The sequence below is a fragment of the Typha latifolia genome, chromosome 7 (assembly GCF_019914945.1).
Source record: "Typha latifolia isolate L0001 chromosome 7, TyphaL0001v2, whole genome shotgun sequence".
Taxonomy (NCBI): domain Eukaryota; kingdom Viridiplantae; phylum Streptophyta; class Magnoliopsida; order Poales; family Typhaceae; genus Typha; species Typha latifolia.
In genome coordinates, this window is record NC_133092.1 from 2,899,947 (window position 1) to 2,920,507 (window position 20,561).

The 20,561-nt window shown below is 38.6% G+C and overlaps 2 protein-coding genes across 3 annotated transcripts; one reads left to right on the plus strand and one right to left on the minus strand.

The window, feature by feature from the left end:
* Positions 1-5,473: 5,473 nt before the first annotated feature.
* Positions 5,474-7,195, minus strand: LOC140792518 (cytochrome P450 94C1-like). Its single transcript, XM_073143571.1, has 2 exons — positions 6,629-7,195; positions 5,474-6,547 (listed from the first exon to the last, which is right to left on the minus strand). The coding sequence occupies exons 1-2, from the start codon at positions 7,174-7,176 to the stop codon at positions 5,572-5,574; spliced, it is 1,524 nt and encodes a 507-aa protein (XP_072999672.1). The 5' UTR covers positions 7,177-7,195; the 3' UTR covers positions 5,474-5,571.
* Positions 7,196-11,715: 4,520 nt separating this feature from the next.
* Positions 11,716-20,299, plus strand: LOC140791953 (protein HIRA-like). Of its 2 annotated transcripts, XM_073142685.1 has the most exons (10): positions 11,716-12,171; positions 13,524-13,799; positions 13,934-14,185; positions 14,292-14,689; positions 14,784-15,849; positions 16,614-16,824; positions 16,957-17,197; positions 17,342-17,464; positions 18,253-18,370; positions 19,838-20,299. In XM_073142685.1, exons 1-10 carry the CDS (start codon positions 12,064-12,066, stop codon positions 20,009-20,011), a joined length of 2,967 nt encoding a protein of 988 aa, XP_072998786.1. In that variant the 5' UTR covers positions 11,716-12,063; the 3' UTR covers positions 20,012-20,299. The 2 variants fall into 2 exon arrangements, with proteins under 2 accessions (XP_072998786.1, XP_072998787.1); XM_073142686.1 differs by lacking the exon at positions 11,716-12,171 and having other exon boundaries at positions 13,657-13,799; positions 13,931-14,185.
* Positions 20,300-20,561: the final 262 nt, after the last annotated feature.

Below are 20,561 nucleotides of genomic sequence, written 5' to 3' on the forward strand. Positions count from 1 at the left end.
ACGATTAACGCCATACCTTTGAGCTATTTATAATTTGACTTATCTTTTTACCTATAATTTTCATACGAGACCCGACTATTTAATTTAAACTAAAGTTACTAAAATACCCCTAATACTGTAATACAGCTTAGCCTAACTACTACTAATTAACTTTACTAAAATACCATTAAGAAGCAAAAGCGGGTTGCTTTCGATTCTCTGGTCTCATCCAAACTAATCACGCTGGCGGAAGCGAAAATAGGTTGGAAGAAGTTTAGATTTTATAATAGTACTTTAGGCCAGCGAATCTTTTCTTTTTTAAGAATAAGAGAGTATTCAAAAATTCTGCTGATATCAGAGGCTAAAATGTCTACTAACGGTAGGACTTTCCCAATTGCAACCGAAACTTGTTGGGTTAACAAGACAAATGTCTTTAGTGAGAAAGTTGACAATGAGTAAAATGGATTGGATTTGACAATGAGAGGGAGGCAGGGAGCCAACCCGGCAATGGATGGTGAGCAGAGCTTATTTGAGATAAAAATCCTTGGCCATCAGTGATAAGATTAATAGAGCTTATCAACTACTACGAAAAAGACGAGCGCTGGTGGGAGAGCGGAGAAGGAACCTTGCATCACATAGGATTGGTAGGTACACCATGAAGAACCTTGCATCACATTCACCACGGCGAGGTTTCTCAATGAATAAGGCGACATGGCAGAGGGGAGGAGCCATGGGAGGCAAGTGAGAAAGCTTCAAAGTATACGTATGCAAAGGTGATGATGCGTTCCTAGGCAACAATGGTGGGTTCATGAAGATAGGAGAAGACAATGGCATTGTAGCTCTTCCAGATGCTTCATAGGGTGACGCTAATAACATCGAATAACACAGTATTGTTATGGAAGGGGAGAGAGGCTCCCTCGAAGAGCTAAATGCTTCAGTCTAGTCAACTAAAGAATAGGGCTATCAAAAAAAAGCCCATCCGCAAATTCTTGTGAGTTCCGTTCGATTTAAGCTCAATATTGTAGCTATATATATATATATATATATATATATATGCTATCTCTCAATTCTTAACCTTAGAAGGCTCCCATCCTCAGGAAGCATATTTTTCTTTTCCCTCATCGGAGTCGCTCCTGTCCTCATCGAGCGCCTTCTCCTCTTCCTTTACTGAAGCTGCTCCCGTCCTCACCGAGCATTCTCTCCCTTCATCCCTTTGACAAATCTTGGCCGTTGAGCCTAGAGCAATACTTGGACTAAGGTTAGAATTTCACAACAGAAGCAATCAAGATTGATGTGATAAGGATGGAGACTTTTCGTCTTCTGGCGGTGTTGATGTTGGTGGTTTGAGAGTTCTGCTCTCGCCGATATGAGAACCCTATAAGGACTCATCCTCCAGTTGAACCCTCTGTCGCTTTGTTATCCAGCAAGCTTTCCCCACATGCTCAAGTTCGACTAGTCACACCCGCTCAGTAAGGAGGCCCAATATGCCAAATAGAGTAAAAAGCACCCATGCGACTTGGGAGAAGGTGCAATTCCTCAATCAAACCACACACAACATAAGCTCGACCAGAACCCAGTCCCAATATGGTAAGGGTTAACTTGTTTGGGAGTTTGCTCCACCAGAGTTTCTAGAGAAAAGCTTTGATTTTGGGAGATTTTTGACTTTCTATATCACTTTCCACTCAATCCAAAGACTAGTGTCAATAGGCACAATCTCTCTAACGTGACTTGGTCAGTGGCTAGATCGACGAAATGAGGCATCCACACTTAGATGTCCTACTCACCTGAAAATAGGGACATGGATTTCAAAGATTCTCTTACGGAGGAGGGAGCCAAAAAGTCGAGGACTTTATCCTTAGCCCAAAGGCCATTCACGATGCGATAGATAACGAGAGGAACCTCGACAAACTAGGTTCATGTTGAGGTACATGGCCTGCTTAAAAAGAGGAGCAGACCAATCCAGAGATCATTGACGGTGGTGGAGGTCATGTCCCTAATTAATATGAAAACGCCCTCTCTAATGTAACCCAAGATTTCTTTTATGAGCCATGAGCTCCACGTAGACCTCCTATATAAGTTTCACAACTTATCTTAAAAGCTAAGAACATAATACTTTTAGGTAGATACCATTTATTAAAAATTGATTAGTTTAAGCCGAGGTAACTGAGGTGTGATACGAAAATTATAAAAGAAAAATGGATGCCAAACACAAAATTTCTAAAATTTAAGGTGTTAGTTGAAACTTTCTCAAATAAGAGCGTACCTAACCGTGAATTCTGGTCCAAGTGCCTCATCGATGTCTTCGTATGATAAATTAAAGGTTGCAAACGTGCTTGTTTTAGTTTATTGTGGGTCATGTTTTTTTTTTATATATATATCAATAAGAAACAGTTAAACACCTTACGCCTGCGATGCTGCATTTATATATTGAAATTATACAATAATTTCTAATTCCAAGGTTGCCTAAGCTTGAGCGTCAATTGCCACAGACCAACAATGGCCAAATTGGGCCTAGCCCAAAAAAGTGGGTGTCTCTTTGTATTTAATCAGCTAACCTACTTCAACCGACGAGTTAAAGCTGTAAGAGCCTTATCCAATAATTTACACCCACGTCACGGCAATTCTATGTATATATCTGTCCTCGTCCTCTTTTTCTTAGTATCTTACCAGAATTGTCATCTAACTAAAGATGGGGCCGTCCCACTTACCCTGTTTTGGCTTGGTGGCATACTGACATGGCATTCATTTTTCCAGTGAGTTTGTTCGTGCTTCTGAGTCATTAAATAATGTTACCCGTAGCCTCAGTCAAATTGCAATAAGGACACTGCAGTTATGTTGCTGCATGTCCTTAAACCAACATCACAATAAATTCCACTCACCAAAACTTGCATCTCATTATAAGAACATATAATATATATATATATTATATCTCTAGCTACCCATTGTTACTTGTAAATTAGAAAACGTTTTCTCCTTTTACTCTTTTGTTGGGTTATTTCTGCCAACGTGTGGATGAAAATAACCATACATTAACAATCCACGCAGACATGATTCCTTCTCATTGAAAAGAAATATAAATATAGCATGAATGATATGCTTAAAATAGTATTATGGTACATGGTATGTTTAATGACCTTATGCATAATATTAATATTTCATGTGAACGGTCCCCATTAAAGAGATCACATCTCCGTGACAGAAGGTTTGCATACAATGATAGTGGAAACTTAATATCTCTCATTCACTTTCTAATTTTTCCAAATTATCTTTTCATATTTTAAGGCTCTAAGAGTCCACTGTTTATTAGTAAGCTAATAGAAGTTAGACTTTTTTTTAAAAAATAATCTTTTAGGATTATATAAAATAATTGTTTATAATTAACCTTCAAACTATATCTCTCTTCTACATAGATCCTCTTATTTATTTTTCAACATTTTGACATTCTCAATTATTTAATATATCTCATTTTCTTAAAAAATATTAACAGAAAATGTAAATAATCATCTTATTCTTAGCTTATTTTTTTTCTCTTTTATTTTCCCTATACAATAAAAGTAAAATTGTCCGTAGAGAACCTAAAATTAGTCACATTATATTTTCGATAGAAAAATCTAACGAATAATTAATGTAATAACTATTTCGGAGGGTTTTTATATAGTTAGAAAGTTTTAATGTGTCGTAAAAAGAAAATGTACCGTGATCATCCGACATCAAATTTATGATCTCTATTATGGCTGTGGCTGGTAGGACCCAATCGACCTAGACTATGTTTCTCGAGAGAGTTGTTTACTTGTTTTTAGCACATGAGGAAACAGTGAGCTACTTAGCCAACAACCGGAAGTTTGGTGAAGTACTTCCTATTTACATATTGAACTCGTACACTGGTCTACGTCTAAAGGAGTAGGACCATTGACAACCGCGCACTGAGCAAATCGTGATGTTACGTACTTGCCAATCCCATTAGTTTGGCTGTCAATTAATTTTGACCAATACCATGATTTCGCACGTACTTTCTCGTCACCAAATATACTATGGGTTCGAATTTAATTTTAAATAATATTGTGTAAAAAAATTATTTGGTGGTTTAATGATTTGGCTCAACGGCTCGACTCGGTTGATTGCTCGGCAGCGAGACCGTTTGGAGAGAGATCGACTGCGTTTAATTTGGAGCAATTATTCGATAATGCACATGTCTTAAAGCCTAGACTAAATAACTTACTATATTGGTTAAAAGGTTAATATGACCTAAGTGACTCTATATCTAGGAATAGTTGGTCCTCTATCTAGTCTATATCTAGCCTTTGGGCTCATAAATAATTAAAAAAATTAATCTTGACCAATAATAATAGTTTTAGTATGAACCATGAGGAAAGGAAGAAAAAAAAAAAATAATGGCACATTCTATGTCAATATATATGCATCTCGGAAAGGATAATGGCTTGTACTAGCCACTAATTAACAATTTTTAAAATTTTTGATATATAACCACTAATTAAGGTTTTTTTGAATTAAAAATCACTAATTAAAAAAAAATTTAATCATTTATGAGCCCGAATGCTAGATATGGAATGGACAAAGAACCAACCCAAATACCATCGAGATCTGCTCTAAAATGGTGCGCTGTCGAACTGTTCCTTTAAGTTAACTACACTACGGAGCATCCTTCGTAGGGAAGGTTTGGTAACCACTGATTAAGGATGCTACGACGTATCCATCTCCTTAGATTGGTAACAATAAGGTTCTTCTGCAGCCCCGGTTGCAGGAACATGCTGCACAATCGGCTATTACTGGCACGTCACGCGTCGGATACACAGTGGCCCACAGTACTACTACCTGGACTAATATTGGCCCAAATTTCTCATTTATCACGTTAGCTTTCGAAGTCAAATAGTAACGACGTGATAGGAAATTGTGACGAGTCCGACGAACAGGATCGGTTATCATGTGTAAATTTGGACGATCAATAAGCCCCCGTTTCTTTTTTTTTTTCTTTTTTTTTTCTGATAAGCAATGTAGTACAAATTTGGCCTTATCTTCTTTTTCTTTTTTGGATAAAGGATAATATAATATTCGACCCAAGATAATAACGCTATTACGTATACTGTTACACCGGTATGTGGTTTTGATGAGAACCAAATCGCATTTCAACAACGTGCAATTAACAAAGAAACACTATATATACACGCAGAGATGGCACGTAGGCACGTACTGGTCGAAAGGCCTCGAACGAAAAGTCCAACTAACAAGTGTGAACGAACACATGCGCAGCAGGCCAGCAGGTACTACGATCCAGTGACAATATACAGTCCATATAGGAACGCTCAAGCCTAGATTCATCAACTATACAACCTTTTTTTTTTTTTTGAATGTTCTATGTTGTAAGATGCATGAAGATAACCATAAGGAAAGGTTGGTTTCTTAAGGCCATCATTCACCTACCTCTTGTAACAGATTACAACTTGTTATGAGTTTATTTAATAAGTTATCAAACCTGTTTGAATCTCGGAGCAAGCCAGTTTTTTCGTTTAATATTTTCAAACGAATTAATTCACATCATAAACAACATACAATAAAAATGAACTCTTCTATTAGTTAAGCAGAGAAGCCCACATCCCCTCTCCGCCGCACGCGGACCGGTAAGCCATCTTGGAGGGTGGCGGTGAGGCTCGTCGCGAACTTTACCGGCCGGTCGTTATCCACGACGTCGAAGTCGAAGTTCCGGACGACCGACACGATCACGGCCTTCATCTCCATCACTGCCATCTCCTTCCCAATACAACCCCGAAGTCCGCCTTGGAACACTGGGTACTTAAACGGACTCTCTGCCTTGAAGACCCCATCCCTCATCCACCTCTCCGGCCGGAACTCTTCGCAGTCGGATCCCCACGTCTCCTCCATCCTCCCCATGGCGTAGACGTGGTACGTCACCCTCGTCCCCTTCGTGACGAATGTACCGTCCGGCAGCGTGTCGTCGTTGACGCAGAACTTGGAGTCGAACTGCACCGGCGGGTAGAGCCGCATGCTCTCGTAAATCGCCGCATGCACGTAGTGCATTTCTCTCAGGTGATCAAAGTTGACGGCAGCAGAGGTTGCGGCGGCGGGTTCTACCCCAACGACTTCGTCGAGTTCTCGGAGGATTTCGGATTTGACCCTCGGGTAGCGCGAGAGGAGGAGGAAGAAAGTGGTGAGGGCGGAGGCGACGGTGTCGCGACCGGCGAGGAGGAAGTTGACGACGATGTCGCGGAGGTAGGCGTCGTCTTTTTGGATGGAGCCCATGAAGCGGGAGAGGAGGTCCTGGTTGGATGAGTATCCAAGCTTCCTCCTCTGCCGGATAACTTCTTTAGCTAGGAGGTTGATGAGGTGGATGGAGTTACGCAGCTCCCGCTCTTCCCCCAAGTTGAGCAGGCGCTTCGCCTTCCAAATCATGGGCGTCGCCGCCGTCGCTCGCCGCGCCGATAGCATGGTAGCCTTGTCGAATGCTGCCGCGAACTCCGATACGGGGAGGGAGAGGTCGAGGCAGCCGGGGTCGACGCTGAAGGAGATCTTGCATATGGTATCGAATGTCAATCTGTTCAGATAATCATTTGATCCAAAATCTTAAGCTGTAGGTAACCTATTATTAAATAAAACAGGATGATTCGAAACCAACCTGCGAAACACGTCCTGGAGGCTGATGATCCTATCGTCGCCTCCTGTAGCAACGGAGTCGAGGAGAGGAAGGAGGCGGCAGCGGACCTCCGAGGAGACGATCTTGGCGGCAAAGCACCGCAGCGAGGCTCTGCCGAGCTCCGGGCCGGCCAGCTTCCGCTGGAACCGCCACGTCTCGCCGTCGACGTTGAATATCCCGCGGCCGAGGAGGTCTCCGAGGATGGCGGAGAAGGCTTTCCCCTTCGGGTAATTCTCGAACTGCGTCTTGAGCATGTGCTCTACGTTCTCCGGGTCGGCCGTAATGGTGTTCCCGAGCACGTGGACATGAATGGTGCGCGTGGGCGAGGCGCGGAGGAGGTGCGTGTACCAGTCACAGATGTTGTCGAACTCCGATGCCCACGACTTGGTCAGGTAGGCCCTGCACACGTGGCAGCTACAGCACCATGGCCGGTACTTGAGGAGGGTGAGGAGGAGGGTAAAGAAAACGAAGACGATGGTGACGGAGAAGAAGATGAAGGAGAAGTGCGTTTGTAGTGCTTGTGCTTCCATTTGTGGTTGGATCTGAGAGCGGTGGAGGAGGAGATGCTTTCGAGCCTCTATTTAAAATTTTGTTGACACACTAACTGCCAATGTCGGATTCTAACGCTTTTTAATAATTAAAATCTTAACTTCCTTCCTGCTATTATTGCTTACTATTTTTTGTTCTTTTTTATAAGTCGAAGTAGTCGTAATAACTCTTCGGGGGATTGTAGTATTTATTACAATCTGGGAGCTGATTAAGTCAAATGACTTTTTGTCCAAAAAGAGAAAGAAAATAAATCAATAAATAGTTTGAGAAGAATAAGGCTGCGTCTCCCCAACAGTAAGCTCCACTTGCCACTTTTGTCCAATTCACGTGACCATCTCGTCCAATTTCTTAAGAATATGATGTAACGTTGTCTCGTTAAGGAATCGTCTTCCGCTGGATTAGGCCTTAATCATGCATTATTAACGAATATAATCCATGTCATTGAGATTTCTTATGACACCACTTTGATTTTTTTATTTTAATTATATACGTTTCCATATATCTCGTAATCATTGCACGGGGCACTGGGGCCACATTTAATTGTTCATGTATTTGAAATCTTGAACACCAAAATGGACAGGTGAGAGAATATTGTTTTTGGAGGCAGCCCACAGCATTCGTTAAGCTGGTTTCCAACTCAGTTATAGTAAATTTAGATTTTAGAGTGAATCTAGTCGCATATTAACTACAAATGGCAATACTATCTCTAGTTTTTTTTAGGGGAGTCATGCATGGATACTTGTTAATTATGCCACAGGTGAGGTGCGTCGCTGGAAAGGGTGTTAAGAAATATGCTAGCTAGCTACTTGTTGGTGATTGTTGTACGCTTATATATCCTCTCTGTTACTTCGTACCAACACATATAAAATATAGTTTGTTGCACTATTTTATGTGTTTCGTAATAAAACTAAGTTTGTCAATATATATATTTTGGAATCCTTCGCATGTACTACTCATCGATCATCGTGCATGTATAGCAATATAGCATAATTAAAAAAGATCCTATTACATAGGAGCCAATGGGGTACTGAGCCTAGTGGGTTATAATACATGCAACATATTACATTAAAGATGGAAGATACTCAGATGTTCGTGAACTATACTGGTGAGAGCCTGTATATGTGATCATGTTCTTTGAGATTTATATCCTATGTTTGATTTACGTGTGTCGTTTGGTCTGCATCATGTCACTATTATTCGTACTGTGGCAGTATCAGTGTGATGACTGCGAAATAAGATTAAAAAGTACCAACTTGTTGAATAGTAGCGAGAAGAGTTTTCCATAGAAGATAACTAGATTTGGCGATCGATCGAGCAAACGATTGTCAGACAGTAACATTCGTGGCCCCATCCTTGTTCATTTTTCTCTCCACATGCGATGTGTCCAAGTATCATGATTCGTGCAGCCTCCCCTCGATATTTTTATCCATAACAGCGACTTAAGCGGGCCAGTCTTAAAGGTCCTTACTCCTTAGGCGAATACATTGCATATTTGCATAGTCTTCTTTTCTTTTTCTTTTTTTTTCTCTCAAATAAAATAATAAAAACTTAAATGATCATATGAAAATAATATCATCGTCTCAACCAACATTGGCGCTAAACTTAATTATACGAGAATAGTGGTTGGGTCGTGAGTGTGTCTATGATGATCGGGCAGCCATGTCGGTCAATAGTCTAACTTTGAATTAAAACCTCTAAATGACTAATCAAGGCTAGTCACCTAATCATGCTAATAATTGAGCCAGCGCAACAGATAAATATATGTTCAATAGTGTGGTTACTGTAACAAAACATTCCAATTCAATAATTTAACAATTTAACGGACCCTGTAAAATATGTCACCTTCTTATGCAGGAATAGTACATATATAATAATTAACATTTAGTATAAAATATAGACTAATTTCTACGTAAAACTAAAGAGGGGGTGATTTTAATGACAAGGCCAGGGAAAACGTCATCTGGGTCTTGAACATGAGGGTTCTCTTCTAGTATGAAAGGATCACCACACTTGTCACTGATAGTGTGAAGTGTCTCTCCTTCGCCAACCACATATAACTCATCACAAGGCTCATAGTAGTACTTGTTGATCATTAATCCGTTCCTCCATATGGGCTCATCAAGTTCCACTGGATCACAGCAGCACAAGAGAAGCAAGAAGGCCAAGAGAAGAGCACAATACCAGGAGAAGTACTTCTCGGCCGCCGCCCTTGCAATTGTCGTGGAGGAAGAAGATGGACATGCCATGATCGATTCAGATGGAGGAGAAGAAGGCGTGGATGTTGTTATCTTGATGTAATGATAAAGAGAAAGGAGTGTGGATAGGGTGGGAGTTTCAAGAGTCTGCAAGGTAGTTGGAAGTGGGTGCAAGTGAAAGTTTTGGTATGACTTAATTCCAACTTCCACCGTAGTGTCGTAGGTATTAGCTAGTCAATTGAGTGAGAGAAGGGATCAGAGTTAATTAATTAAGTTTTTGTTTGTTGTTGCTAATTTATGACACCTTTAGGGTGACAATAGCTTGAAGAGAAGAAATTATATTAATGAAAATTTCAAAGAATTAAGGAACAAAATGTCAAAGCTTTTAATTTTGAGGTATATAGAGAAGAAAAAGGATTATAGAGCGTGGATTGATTGTCTGATACATAGTATAGAATTACTACCTGTTTTAAAGTACTTGAATATATTTTGATACTTTTCTTAATGTTACTATTAATTATATGCATCAGATGACCCTTTCTTAATGCATGCCACAAATAAAGTTGAGGCTTAACTAGTTTAAGTTTGTTCATCAAACATTGCATCCCAATAACTAAGTTTCAAACTTATTTAAGATATTAGGTGACTTTAATCCAAGTGAATATATACCACTATACACACAAAAAATATTGTCTGAGTTGGTAATTTTATTTAATATAAATAGCTTCTCTGTAAGCAATTTTAGATATGCATAAATAGCAAAAGATAAATGCACATAAATTGTTGAATAATTTAGCGGTTTACATAACAATATTTATTTTACGATGTGTATCAAAAATCATAATTTTTGTTAGAACAAAAACATGGCACCAATGTGGATCAGAAGTTACCTACTTTTAAATACGTTTGAAACTTTCCTTTTGAGATGAGCATAGTTAGAATGTAAAAGTTGTCGTCATTTCGAGTATGAAGGTTGGCACAACCTGCTCAATAGCCTCAACTCGAGCAACATAGTTTTGGGCCGGCTCAACCAAGGGATTAGAACTCTTTTATTTTTCTAGTAAAGAATTTTTACACATTTGGCACTGAAAACTTTCAAAACATCAAAATTATCAAGTTGTTACTTAAAATAATTTAAAAATAATCTAATATTGCTGAGATATCATAGTACAACAAAAGAAAGTAACTTTTGTAAGAAAAACATTATGATATGTATTTAATTTTGAGAAAAAGTGCGTCATCTCGATTATATAATTAAGAAAAATGAGAATATACATGGGGCCAGGAGAATGTTATGGGAAGAGAAGGTGAAAGCAAGGGAGGCCTCTGCTCCTCCACGATGTCAGTTAGCGAGATGTGAAAATCGAAATTTTACATGTCTCCATTCTGAAAGCCACCGTGTGGTTTTGCTCATTGCACAACATCCACCGTAGCAGATCGAATAATATGGTCTATGGCTCGCCTTAGATCAAGACACAGGGATGTCGTATATCACTAACACCAATAGGTCTATAGCGGGAGTGTGAGGCCTAGAGCCAAAAGGAAAGAATTCTAAAAGGGCCACCAAAAAAAAAAAAATGAGGATTCGATAATTTTCTAACTAAATCTCATTTTTTTTCCCATCAAGATGAGATGAAGCAATGAAAAGAATTGACATTGGCATTAAACCACAATTGGGGTGAAGCCAAATCCACAGGCCCATCACGAGAGAATTGTTTCTTATCTTATCATTACCACAATAATATAATATACAGCCATAGACTGATTTTTTTTTTTTTTTAAATATCCATAGGCATAGACATATACATAAGTATTTCATTCATAACATATTAACAATATATAAGACTGCATGTAAAAGAGCAAGTAGACTCTCAAACACCAAAGAAAGAAGCTGAAGACAGAGCTCCAATCATTGTTACAATAATAAATAAATAAAAACACCTAGAAATAATAAATAAATAATAGACTCTCATTGAACTTCTAAACGGGTTCAGTAATTAAATATTTTTTTAATTTATTTTTATATTTAATTAAGTTTATTATTAAAAAAATTAAATTAAATGCACTTTAATTTCTGATAGATGCACTCCCGTTTCGTCCTTTTAACCTCGTCAACGTTAAGCCCAAAGAGGGACGCGGCGCAACCGAGTGATGGTATTTTATTCCAACTGGGAGTGTATTTATAAAGCCCTTTAAATTTTATAATTGGAATTATCCCCATAATCGTACGGTCTACATAAATCCACTCCATGATCAAACGGTTGTTGATATAGTGGCGGTATTGTAGTTTAATACATATTTGTTACAGAGAACCCCCTTGAACTCAAGAAATTACGTGTATTTACCACAATTTTTGGTTTAATTCCCGTGTGCGCTGCTTGCAGAGAAATCCTAGAGAAGAATTTCTCAAAATCGTTGCTAGTTTTCTTCCGATCTCGTCGTCATCTTCTAGTTCCTTGGTCGCATTAGGGCTCTTGTTCTCTACTCTCCTCGTCTGTTTTTTTTTTATCGTCAGTGGCAACTTTCCCGTTCTCTCTGTGAGCTTAAGGTACCATCTAGGGTTTTGGTTTATTGGCCATGGATTTGCCGAATTCGGTGGTGAATCGAGAAGGGGAAGCTAGATAACGATATAAGGAAGTCAAGCAGTGGAAGATAGATAAGGGGTAGGCCAGGATGATCACGGAGAAGCCGACCTGGGTTAAACATGAGGGGCTTCAAATCTTCTCCATTGACATCCAGCCGGGAGGTCTTAGGTTTGCAACCGGCGGGGGAGACCAAAAGGTGAGATTTTGCTACCTGGGTATCCATTATTTTGGGTGAATTCCTCTTTGGTTATTGGGAATTTTAGATAACATTTATGCGGCTAGCTTTCATGCCGTTCTTCACTTTATTCTCAAGTATGTAGATGAAGTTTTGTCTATTTTTTCAATATTATAAGTTTGTAACTTTGAGAAGATTGTTACTTGAAAGTTGCATTGGTGCCAAACTCCTTGACATAGCTGTTTGCACTACCTGCATTGCCAAGTTTATGTATTTTGTTAAATCTTTCACATACAGTTACAATGATGGCCCTTTCTGCATTTTTATGTTCTATCTGCATTAGTTGCAGTTATTATGCCGTAATATGCTTCCTATATTACTATTCCAAAGATCTTGATGGCAATCTCACAATGAGATTGCTATCTGATTCACGGAAATTATAGATCTATTATATTATCTCACACATGTACCTGAGTTCACGTGTACATTGCTTGTGGGCAAAATGGCATGCAACTGATAATTAAGTCAGTTAATGAGTCTGGATGCCACAAGATAGATTAGCCTTTATAACAATGCTCCTATTAGTCAGTCTTTTGAATTTTTTTTATCTTATGGGTCAATCTAATATTTAAAACATATTTCTAATCATTGTTTTGATGCAATAAAGAACACCTATGTCAGAAGTGTGTTACATAGTGTTCAAGCTTCTTTCTATAGATATTAGCTATGTTAGGGCTAACTATCAGTAAAGAAATAAAATTACAAAGATATAAACCAGTTAGCAAGAAATCCCTAATTTAAATGAGATTAAATCATAAAGACAAGAACTAAATGACAATTAATAGAAAAAGATTGAGGGATAGATCCATGACTTGAGAGAGGAGCCAATGCACTGCTTAAGAGAAGCTGTTGCCTTTTCGTGCAATCGATGTAGTTAAATCCTCTCACGAGGTCCAACCAGCCCTCAGGCCCCCCAGAGCATCAAAAGGCAGCTCTGGCTCAACTGATTGGTAGAAACTACTCCTTGACCAATCAAAGCTCCATAGAGAAGAGATAGAACTGGGAGAGAGACTAGTCAGAGAGAGAAAGTTAGTTATAAATAGGGTCCCTATCTATTCTCTGGAGACAAGAGTCTTTAATAGATGCATATGTTTATCATAGGTGCAACAAACCTGCAAGAAACGAAGGAGATCATTTACACAGAAAATATGCTTTTTGTTTCTGGGTGGCAGTGATTGTGTTTGTGCTCCACTGAGGGGGTGGCGGGGGTTAATTTACCCTTCTTATTTTACTGAATAACAATACGATTTTTTTTTAATTTTTATTGAGATGACATCATATTCTAAGCTTTATCTGTTTGATTATTCTCGTAGGTTCGAATCTGGAATATGAAATCAGTAGGGAAGGACTCTGACAATGACAATCCTACCCAAAGACTGCTCGCAACTCTCCGTGATCATTTTGGATCAGTCAATTGTGTAAGGTGGGCCAAGCATGGACGCTTTCTTGCTTCCGGGTCTGATGATCAAATGATTCTAATTCATGAAAGAAAACCGGGTTCTGCTACATCTGAGTTTGGCAGCGGAGAGCCTCCAGATGTTGAAAATTGGAAAGTTGTGAGAACTTTAAGAGGTCATACTGCAGATGTAGTAAGTACACGCTTAACTTTCCACTAAATTATTTGATGCTTAGACCTATCAACTTTTAATGCTTCTTTCCTTTTTATTAATTTGAGTTATGTCTAATCAAGTAGTCATTCATTCTTTCTCATTGCATGAAGTAGGTGGATATTAATTGGTCCCCAGATGACTTAACATTGGCTAGTGGCAGTTTGGACAACACTGTTCACATCTGGAACATGACGACTGGTATCTGCTCTGCCGTTCTGAGAGGGCATTCCAGCTTAGTTAAGGGGGTTGCTTGGGATCCTATTGGTTCTTTTATTGCGAGCCAGTCAGATGACAAAACTGTCATAATATGGCGCACTAGTGACTGGAGTCTTGCTCATAGGACAGAAGGGCATTGGGCAAAATCTGTATGTTATTTGCTATAAAGCTTTCCCTGACTTGCTTACTTTCCAGTAGTTATTTTAAAAAAAAATCTTATTAGCCTTATTTCTTACTAGAAGCTGCCCTTTGCAGCTTGGTTCAACATTTTTTAGGCGACTAGGTTGGTCACCTTGCGGCCACTTTATTACTACAACTCATGGTTTTCAAAAACCAAGGCACTCAGCTCCTGTGCTAGAAAGAGGCGAATGGTCTGCAACCTTCGACTTTCTAGGCCACAATGCACCCATTATTGTTGTGAAGTTCAATCACACGTTGTTTAGGAAGCATTTCTCCAATGGCCAGGAGGCAAAGGTTGCATCTTCTGGATGGACTAATGGAACATCAAAGACAACAACAAAAGAATTACAACCATACAATGTAATAGCTATTGGAAGTCAAGATCGCACCATTACTGTTTGGACGACAGCGAGCGCTCGGCCTTTATTTGTTGCCAAGCATTTCTTCACACAAAGTGTTGTTGATCTGTCATGGTAAATAACTTTAACTAGTCGTCAAAGAATCAAGACATTGCATCTATAACTATTATGTTCTTGATTTCAGCTAAATGCAATCTTTTTGCAACAGGAGCCCAGATGGATATACACTTTTTGCCTGCTCCCTGGATGGAACGGTGGCTACTTTCAATTTTGAAGTGAAAGAGCTCGGACACAGGTTGACTGATGCTGAGCTGGATGAATTAAAGAGAAATAGATATGGTGATGTTAGAGGAAGGCAGGCAAACTTAGCTGAAAGCCCTGCACAGTTGCTGCTAGAAGCAGTTTCTGCCAGGCAATCACCTGTCAAAAAAGGAACTTCCAGTGCTCAGCAAAACCATATATCTGGGGAAGTTTCTGTAGATTTGCAGAACTCAATTACCAGTCAGCCAATTCAGAAAATTCCTGAAGCCCAATTGGAGATTGCAAAGAAAGCAGGAGAGGCCAACATCGATGGTTTAAGTAAAGTTGGATCTGGCCGGTTATCTAGTCCTGTGAAACAGAGAGAATACCGGCGTCCTGATGGGAGAAAAAGAATAATTCCTGAAGCTGTTGGATTTCCTGCCAATCAGGAAAATCTCTCTAGCTGTGGTCAGAGTCAATTGATAGACTTCTCTTCATTGGCCTTGGATCAACAAAAGGATGATCAAGGAAAACTTGTTGGCAATAGTGGAACAAAAGAAGCTTCCCTAAAGAGACCATTTATTGGAAGCGCTGATGCAAATAATCTTGCTGGGAAATGCAATTCTTGTGGGGTTAGAGAGCGCTCTGGTGTCACAGCAAGGGCTAACATCAGTGAAACTCTTGTTATTGAGAAGGCTTCAGGCTCTACTAACAATGATGGAAGGATGAGCATAGAGCACTCAGGCTCTGTAGGCTTGCCTGGTTCTCTGACTGCCTGCAATGCACTTTCTATTCGTGTATACAATAGGAAGGACAATGATGATACTTTACCAGTTTGCTTGGAGGCTAAACTTGTAGAGCGGTCTTTAAGTGATGTTATTGGTGTAGGAAATACCTTTGTCACAAAACAAACTGAAATTAGTTGCACTAAAGGAAACGAAACCCTTTGGTCTGACCGAATATCTGGAAAAGTAACTGTTTTGGCTGGCAATGCCAACATCTGGGCTGTTGGTTGTGAAGATGGCTATCTACAGGTACATAAACATAAGATGATATTTTACTAGATAAGAATTCTATTCTGAGTTATACCACCATTCACCTTGTTCTTAAAGTATCTCATCCTACTTTATTGAGTGCACTTTTTAAAGTTTAGTATACTTGAGAATGGAAAATGCCTCCTTATAATTATATGCAGCAGAAGTTTTCATTTTACATTCTGCTTTGCTTTTCAATTTGATGTGAATGAGAAGAGTTCTTCAGCTTACCTTTCTACATCATTGTCCTACTGATCATCGAGGAAATTGTTAATGGGTGAACCTTTTTGTCTTTCAACTGTTAACATTTGTAAGATGAGGTTACCTCATGCATAGACTTAACTCTTCTTATCTTAGTTGACATCATTCATTTAGAACAAAATGAGAGAAGCAACTTACTGGTACTTCTTGTGTTCTATTTTCCAATAGAAAGATCTCTGCTCCCATTTAATATTTGTCTTGACCAACCAAAGAAATCTATTCAGTCTGGCTTGACTGGTAGCGATGCTGTTACATCAAGTTTCTATTTGAAGTATTTATTATTCGATGCAGTGAAGTCAGACAATTAATAGGATGAGAATAGTATAACTATGTTCACATTGTGCTTTAAATCCAAGGTCGGCGCCAGCTGTTAAATATCCATATTGGTGCCTTATCTAGTTTTATGGTTTTATGATATTCATTATCCATTTCTACAAGGTTTTGATATATAGTGCATAATCTCCTTTATCATGGTACCCTGATCTTTCCTTATAATTGATAAGGTTTACACAAATTGTGGAAGACGAGCAATGCCAGCAATGATGGTGGGGTCTGCGGCAGTCTTTATTGATTGTGATGAGTGTTGGAAGTTACTCCTTGTCACAAGGAGAGGATCGCTATTTGTTTGGGATCTTTTCAACAAGACATGCCTTCTGCATGACTCTTTAGCTTCACTAGTCACCTCACGGGAGGATTCATCGGCAAAAGATGCTGGTATGTGTCCTTCAGCTTGGTGATCTAAATATTCAGGATTTTAGGCAAATAGAGTTGTACTAGATACCAGTACTTGTTAAATGTTTCTCCATTAAAGGTTGACTGTATTAATATCTTTTGGCCATATGGCAGGCGTAATCAGAGTTATATCTGCAAGGTTCTCGAGATCTGGTTCACCCTTGGTTGTTCTTGCCACCCGTCATGCTTTTCTTTTTGACATGAGTCTGATGTGTTGGTTACGGATAGCAGATGATTGTTTCCCCGCTTCAAATTTTGCAAGCTCCTTTAGCTTATGTTCTCTCCAAGGTGGTGAACTGGGAAAATTGCAGGTAGACGTCGGAAAGTTTATGACTAGAAAGCCAAGTTGGAGCAGGTTTGTATATCCAGCACATTCTGGCATCTGATAAATACAGAACTTAAAATCCAACTCCATTTCTCTGGCATGCCAGATGGTAGCATGTTCTAATTATGTGGAGTCTAATTCTATCAGTGTTATTATGGATCTATGCTGTTTCAGGGTCACAGACGATGGTATGCAGACACGTGCTCATTTAGAGACACAGTTGGCCGCATCCTTGGCGCTGAAATCTCCCCATGAATATCGCCAATGTCTTCTTTCTTATATCCGGTTTTTGGCAAGGTTAGTGTGACAAATTTGTTCTGCTGTAGCTTCTTATAGGGTTGCAAATTGTAGTCCTTTCTAAGAGTTAATTAAGTAGTATGCTCCAATTAGAAATTGAGGTCTTCATTGATAGAAATATAAAAGTACGGAGCGAGGGTGTCAAAGAAGCCCAAATTTCTGATAAGAACAGTGAGGTCCTGCCTGATTTCTTGACCTGCTACTTACTAGTAATTCTACTTGATCCGCTGCAACCCAGATCGTAGTGAATGGGGTTTAATTAGCAACTTTGATACCTGACTGTGCTGCAAAGAGCTTGCAAATGGAGAAAATAAGTTTATGGCAGGTCCTGCCAGCTGCTAGTTGAGTAACTAAACCAAAATCCTTAAGTTGTAATAAGGAAAAAAACATAACCCATTGTTACATAAGTCCTCCATTTAGTTGTACCCCAAAATCTCGCTTCTGTTGTCAGAGTGTTGGGCAACCAAAACAAAGTCCTTGTCATAGGTTGCCATGCTGGTAATGACTTTGCCTCCTGTGAGGCATTTTTTGGCTCCTCAACAGTGTTCTTATTGCTCTCTGTAACTTTGTGCTTCTCACTCTTTCAAGGTTCAATCGAGTTTTTCAGTAAGGTAGGCTGCTTATTCTTTGTTTGACCATATTAGGCAAGGCTTATGGCTGTCTAGTCCCTTTTGGAGGAGGGGCCATCCTTGCTTTCTGGCCTATATGGAGCCACGAGTCTGAACTGTTTTAAGAGAAGAAGAAAAGTGGACTAAAGCAAAATCCTGTTTTCTTTCTAAATTTTACAGAGAAGCAGATGAGTCCCGTTTGCGTGAAGTTTGTGAGGGTTTTCTTGGCCCTCCAACAAGCATGGTGGAAGCTGCATCTGTTGACCAAAAGAACCCATCATGGGATCCTTATGTGCTTGTAAGTTTCCCTCCGCTTACAACTGTTGTTTCTTAATTAATTTAATTACGACTTCTTTATTTACCTGAAGTAGTTTCAATCAGGTCGAATGTGCAGTCAATTTCTTGCTGCATACTCCAGTTAAATTCTCAAAGGGCTTTGAAGTATATGCTGATGTATGTTTATATATGCACGAGCTTGTGTGTATATGAGTTGGACTACAAGCTTTATGTTAAATCTTTAGAACGAGTAAGGGGTGTTCACTTGTGGAATAACTTCCATACTACTATAGCTAATTAGTTATGCTCATTTATTATACTTACATAAAAAAAGTTATATCAGTATAAGTTGTGATATTGTTTAGTTGTAAACTAGTATAATTTGTAATACTTATACGTAATGTGATATAAAATTGAATGTAAATTAAAGGAAAATAATAAAATTGCATTAGGAATTGGTGAGATTTTATACCAAAAGACTAAAATACCCCAATGCATAGAAAGACATACTAATACATAAATAATATTTTAATTAATCTTTGCTTGTGTAATTTTTTATGTGAAAAGTGCGGGCTTCTTACCATGTAGGGACATTTTATCATATAATCTGGATTTTTTTTTTTTTGCACCACGGATTAATTTTTCTACATATTTAAATGTAATGTGAACTTATATAGATAATATAGACTTTCTATCATGCAGTGCAAATATATTTCCTTATATTGCAGATAAATTTTCTTACATATTTAGATGTAATGTGGACTTATATAGGCATTAGGTAGTGTGAACATATTTTTTTGCACTACGGACAAATATCCTTGTATATTTAAATTTAATGGGACTCACATAGGCAGTTTAGATTTATTACCATACAGTGTGGACATATTTCCTTGCACTGTATACAAATTTCTCTGCATATATATATACTTATATAGGTAATACAAGCTTTTTCTATATAGCGCAGATATATTTCCTTACAATATAGAAAAAAAAAATGGAGAGAGAGAGAGAGAGAGAGGATAATGCAGTACCATTAATTTTGAGAGAGAGGGTGGAGAATATAATAGTGAAACGACAGTTGATTTGTGTGTTGTCCTCTTGGGGGTAAATATGTTTTTTTATTTCTTATTAATTTGGTAGTATAAAGTGAGAGGAGAGAGAAATAGGTATTAGTAAATTAGTATTGAAATGAGTGGTTGTTTATTTACTATACTAGTATAAAGAGACTTATATTAGAATAACTTTTTTCTTAGCTTTTTGGTAAGTTTTGTGTCACTTGGAATATGCTCTTGGGGAACATAGATATATCTCTCATTCTCAGAATTAGTATTCTGGAATCTGGATCAGTGGATCATTCTACTGAAATCGAATTTTAGACATAGCAATCTCATTTGCAGTTATCCATCCTTTACCAAATCCTTTATAACTGTCTTATTTTCCTTCCACTTTTCAAGTATCATGTTATGGACATGGAATAATATTGTTGCAGGGAATGAGAAAACACAAACTCCTAAGAGAAGATATCCTGCCATCCATCGCATCTAACCGGAAAGTTCAGCGATTGCTTAATGAGTTCATGGACCTTCTTTCTGAGTATGAAGTTGCCGAAACTAATGCAGATCAAATGGTTGTGGTACTGCCTGCAATTGATGGCAATGCGTGAAATTCTGATTCACTCCTCGTAGTTAGAAATACATCTATCTTTGGCACCTGAGAATCATAACCTGTAAGTTGATTTAGGGAAAGCATAGAAAGAGAGACTTACCATAGCAGTTTGATTTTCTTGTCATATCTCAGTTTCTTACTAATGTACCAACGTAGTCCTGTAAAATCCAATTCAATAGTGTAACAGTAGATGAGTGAGCAACAGGAAGACTGTAACAAAAATATGTATGGAATCTTTATCTATTTCATCTCACGGCCTTTTAATATATGAAGTGGTGCTTTTGCTCGGCGGGGAATCTAATCGGACAAAGGTGGATTTGATTAATGGATGACGTTTAGTTCTTAGCTTCGTGTCGTATTCCCATCCTTCTTGTTGAATTCCCAGATTAATTTCTTCCTTCGAATTTGTTCCCAGATTAGATTTGCTAGGATTTACGTCACTCTCCTCATATGCACAATCTTCCCAACTAAAGGTATTTTACTTCCAACTAAACAAGAGGAACATAAGCACCTACGTGATCATCTATATACCAACCAAACCAGCTCTG

What these genes read in the sequence shown, in the direction of transcription:
- LOC140792518 (XM_073143571.1), bottom strand. Translation starts at nt 7,176, where the DNA reads ATGGAAGCACAAGCACTACAAACGCACTTCTCCTTCATCTTCTTCTCC. An exon ending in CTCCAGGACGTGTTTCGCAG is followed by an intron (nt 6,548 to 6,628) that starts GTTGGTTTCGAA and finishes TTATCTGAACAG; the next exon opens with ATTGACATTCGATACCATAT.
- LOC140791953 (XM_073142685.1), top strand. Translation starts at nt 12,064, where the DNA reads ATGATCACGGAGAAGCCGACCTGGGTTAAACATGAGGGGCTTCAAATC. An exon ending in TTCATCGGCAAAAGATGCTG is followed by an intron (nt 16,825 to 16,956) that starts GTATGTGTCCTT and finishes GCCATATGGCAG; the next exon opens with GCGTAATCAGAGTTATATCT. An exon ending in AGAAAGCCAAGTTGGAGCAG is followed by an intron (nt 17,198 to 17,341) that starts GTTTGTATATCC and finishes ATGCTGTTTCAG; the next exon opens with GGTCACAGACGATGGTATGC.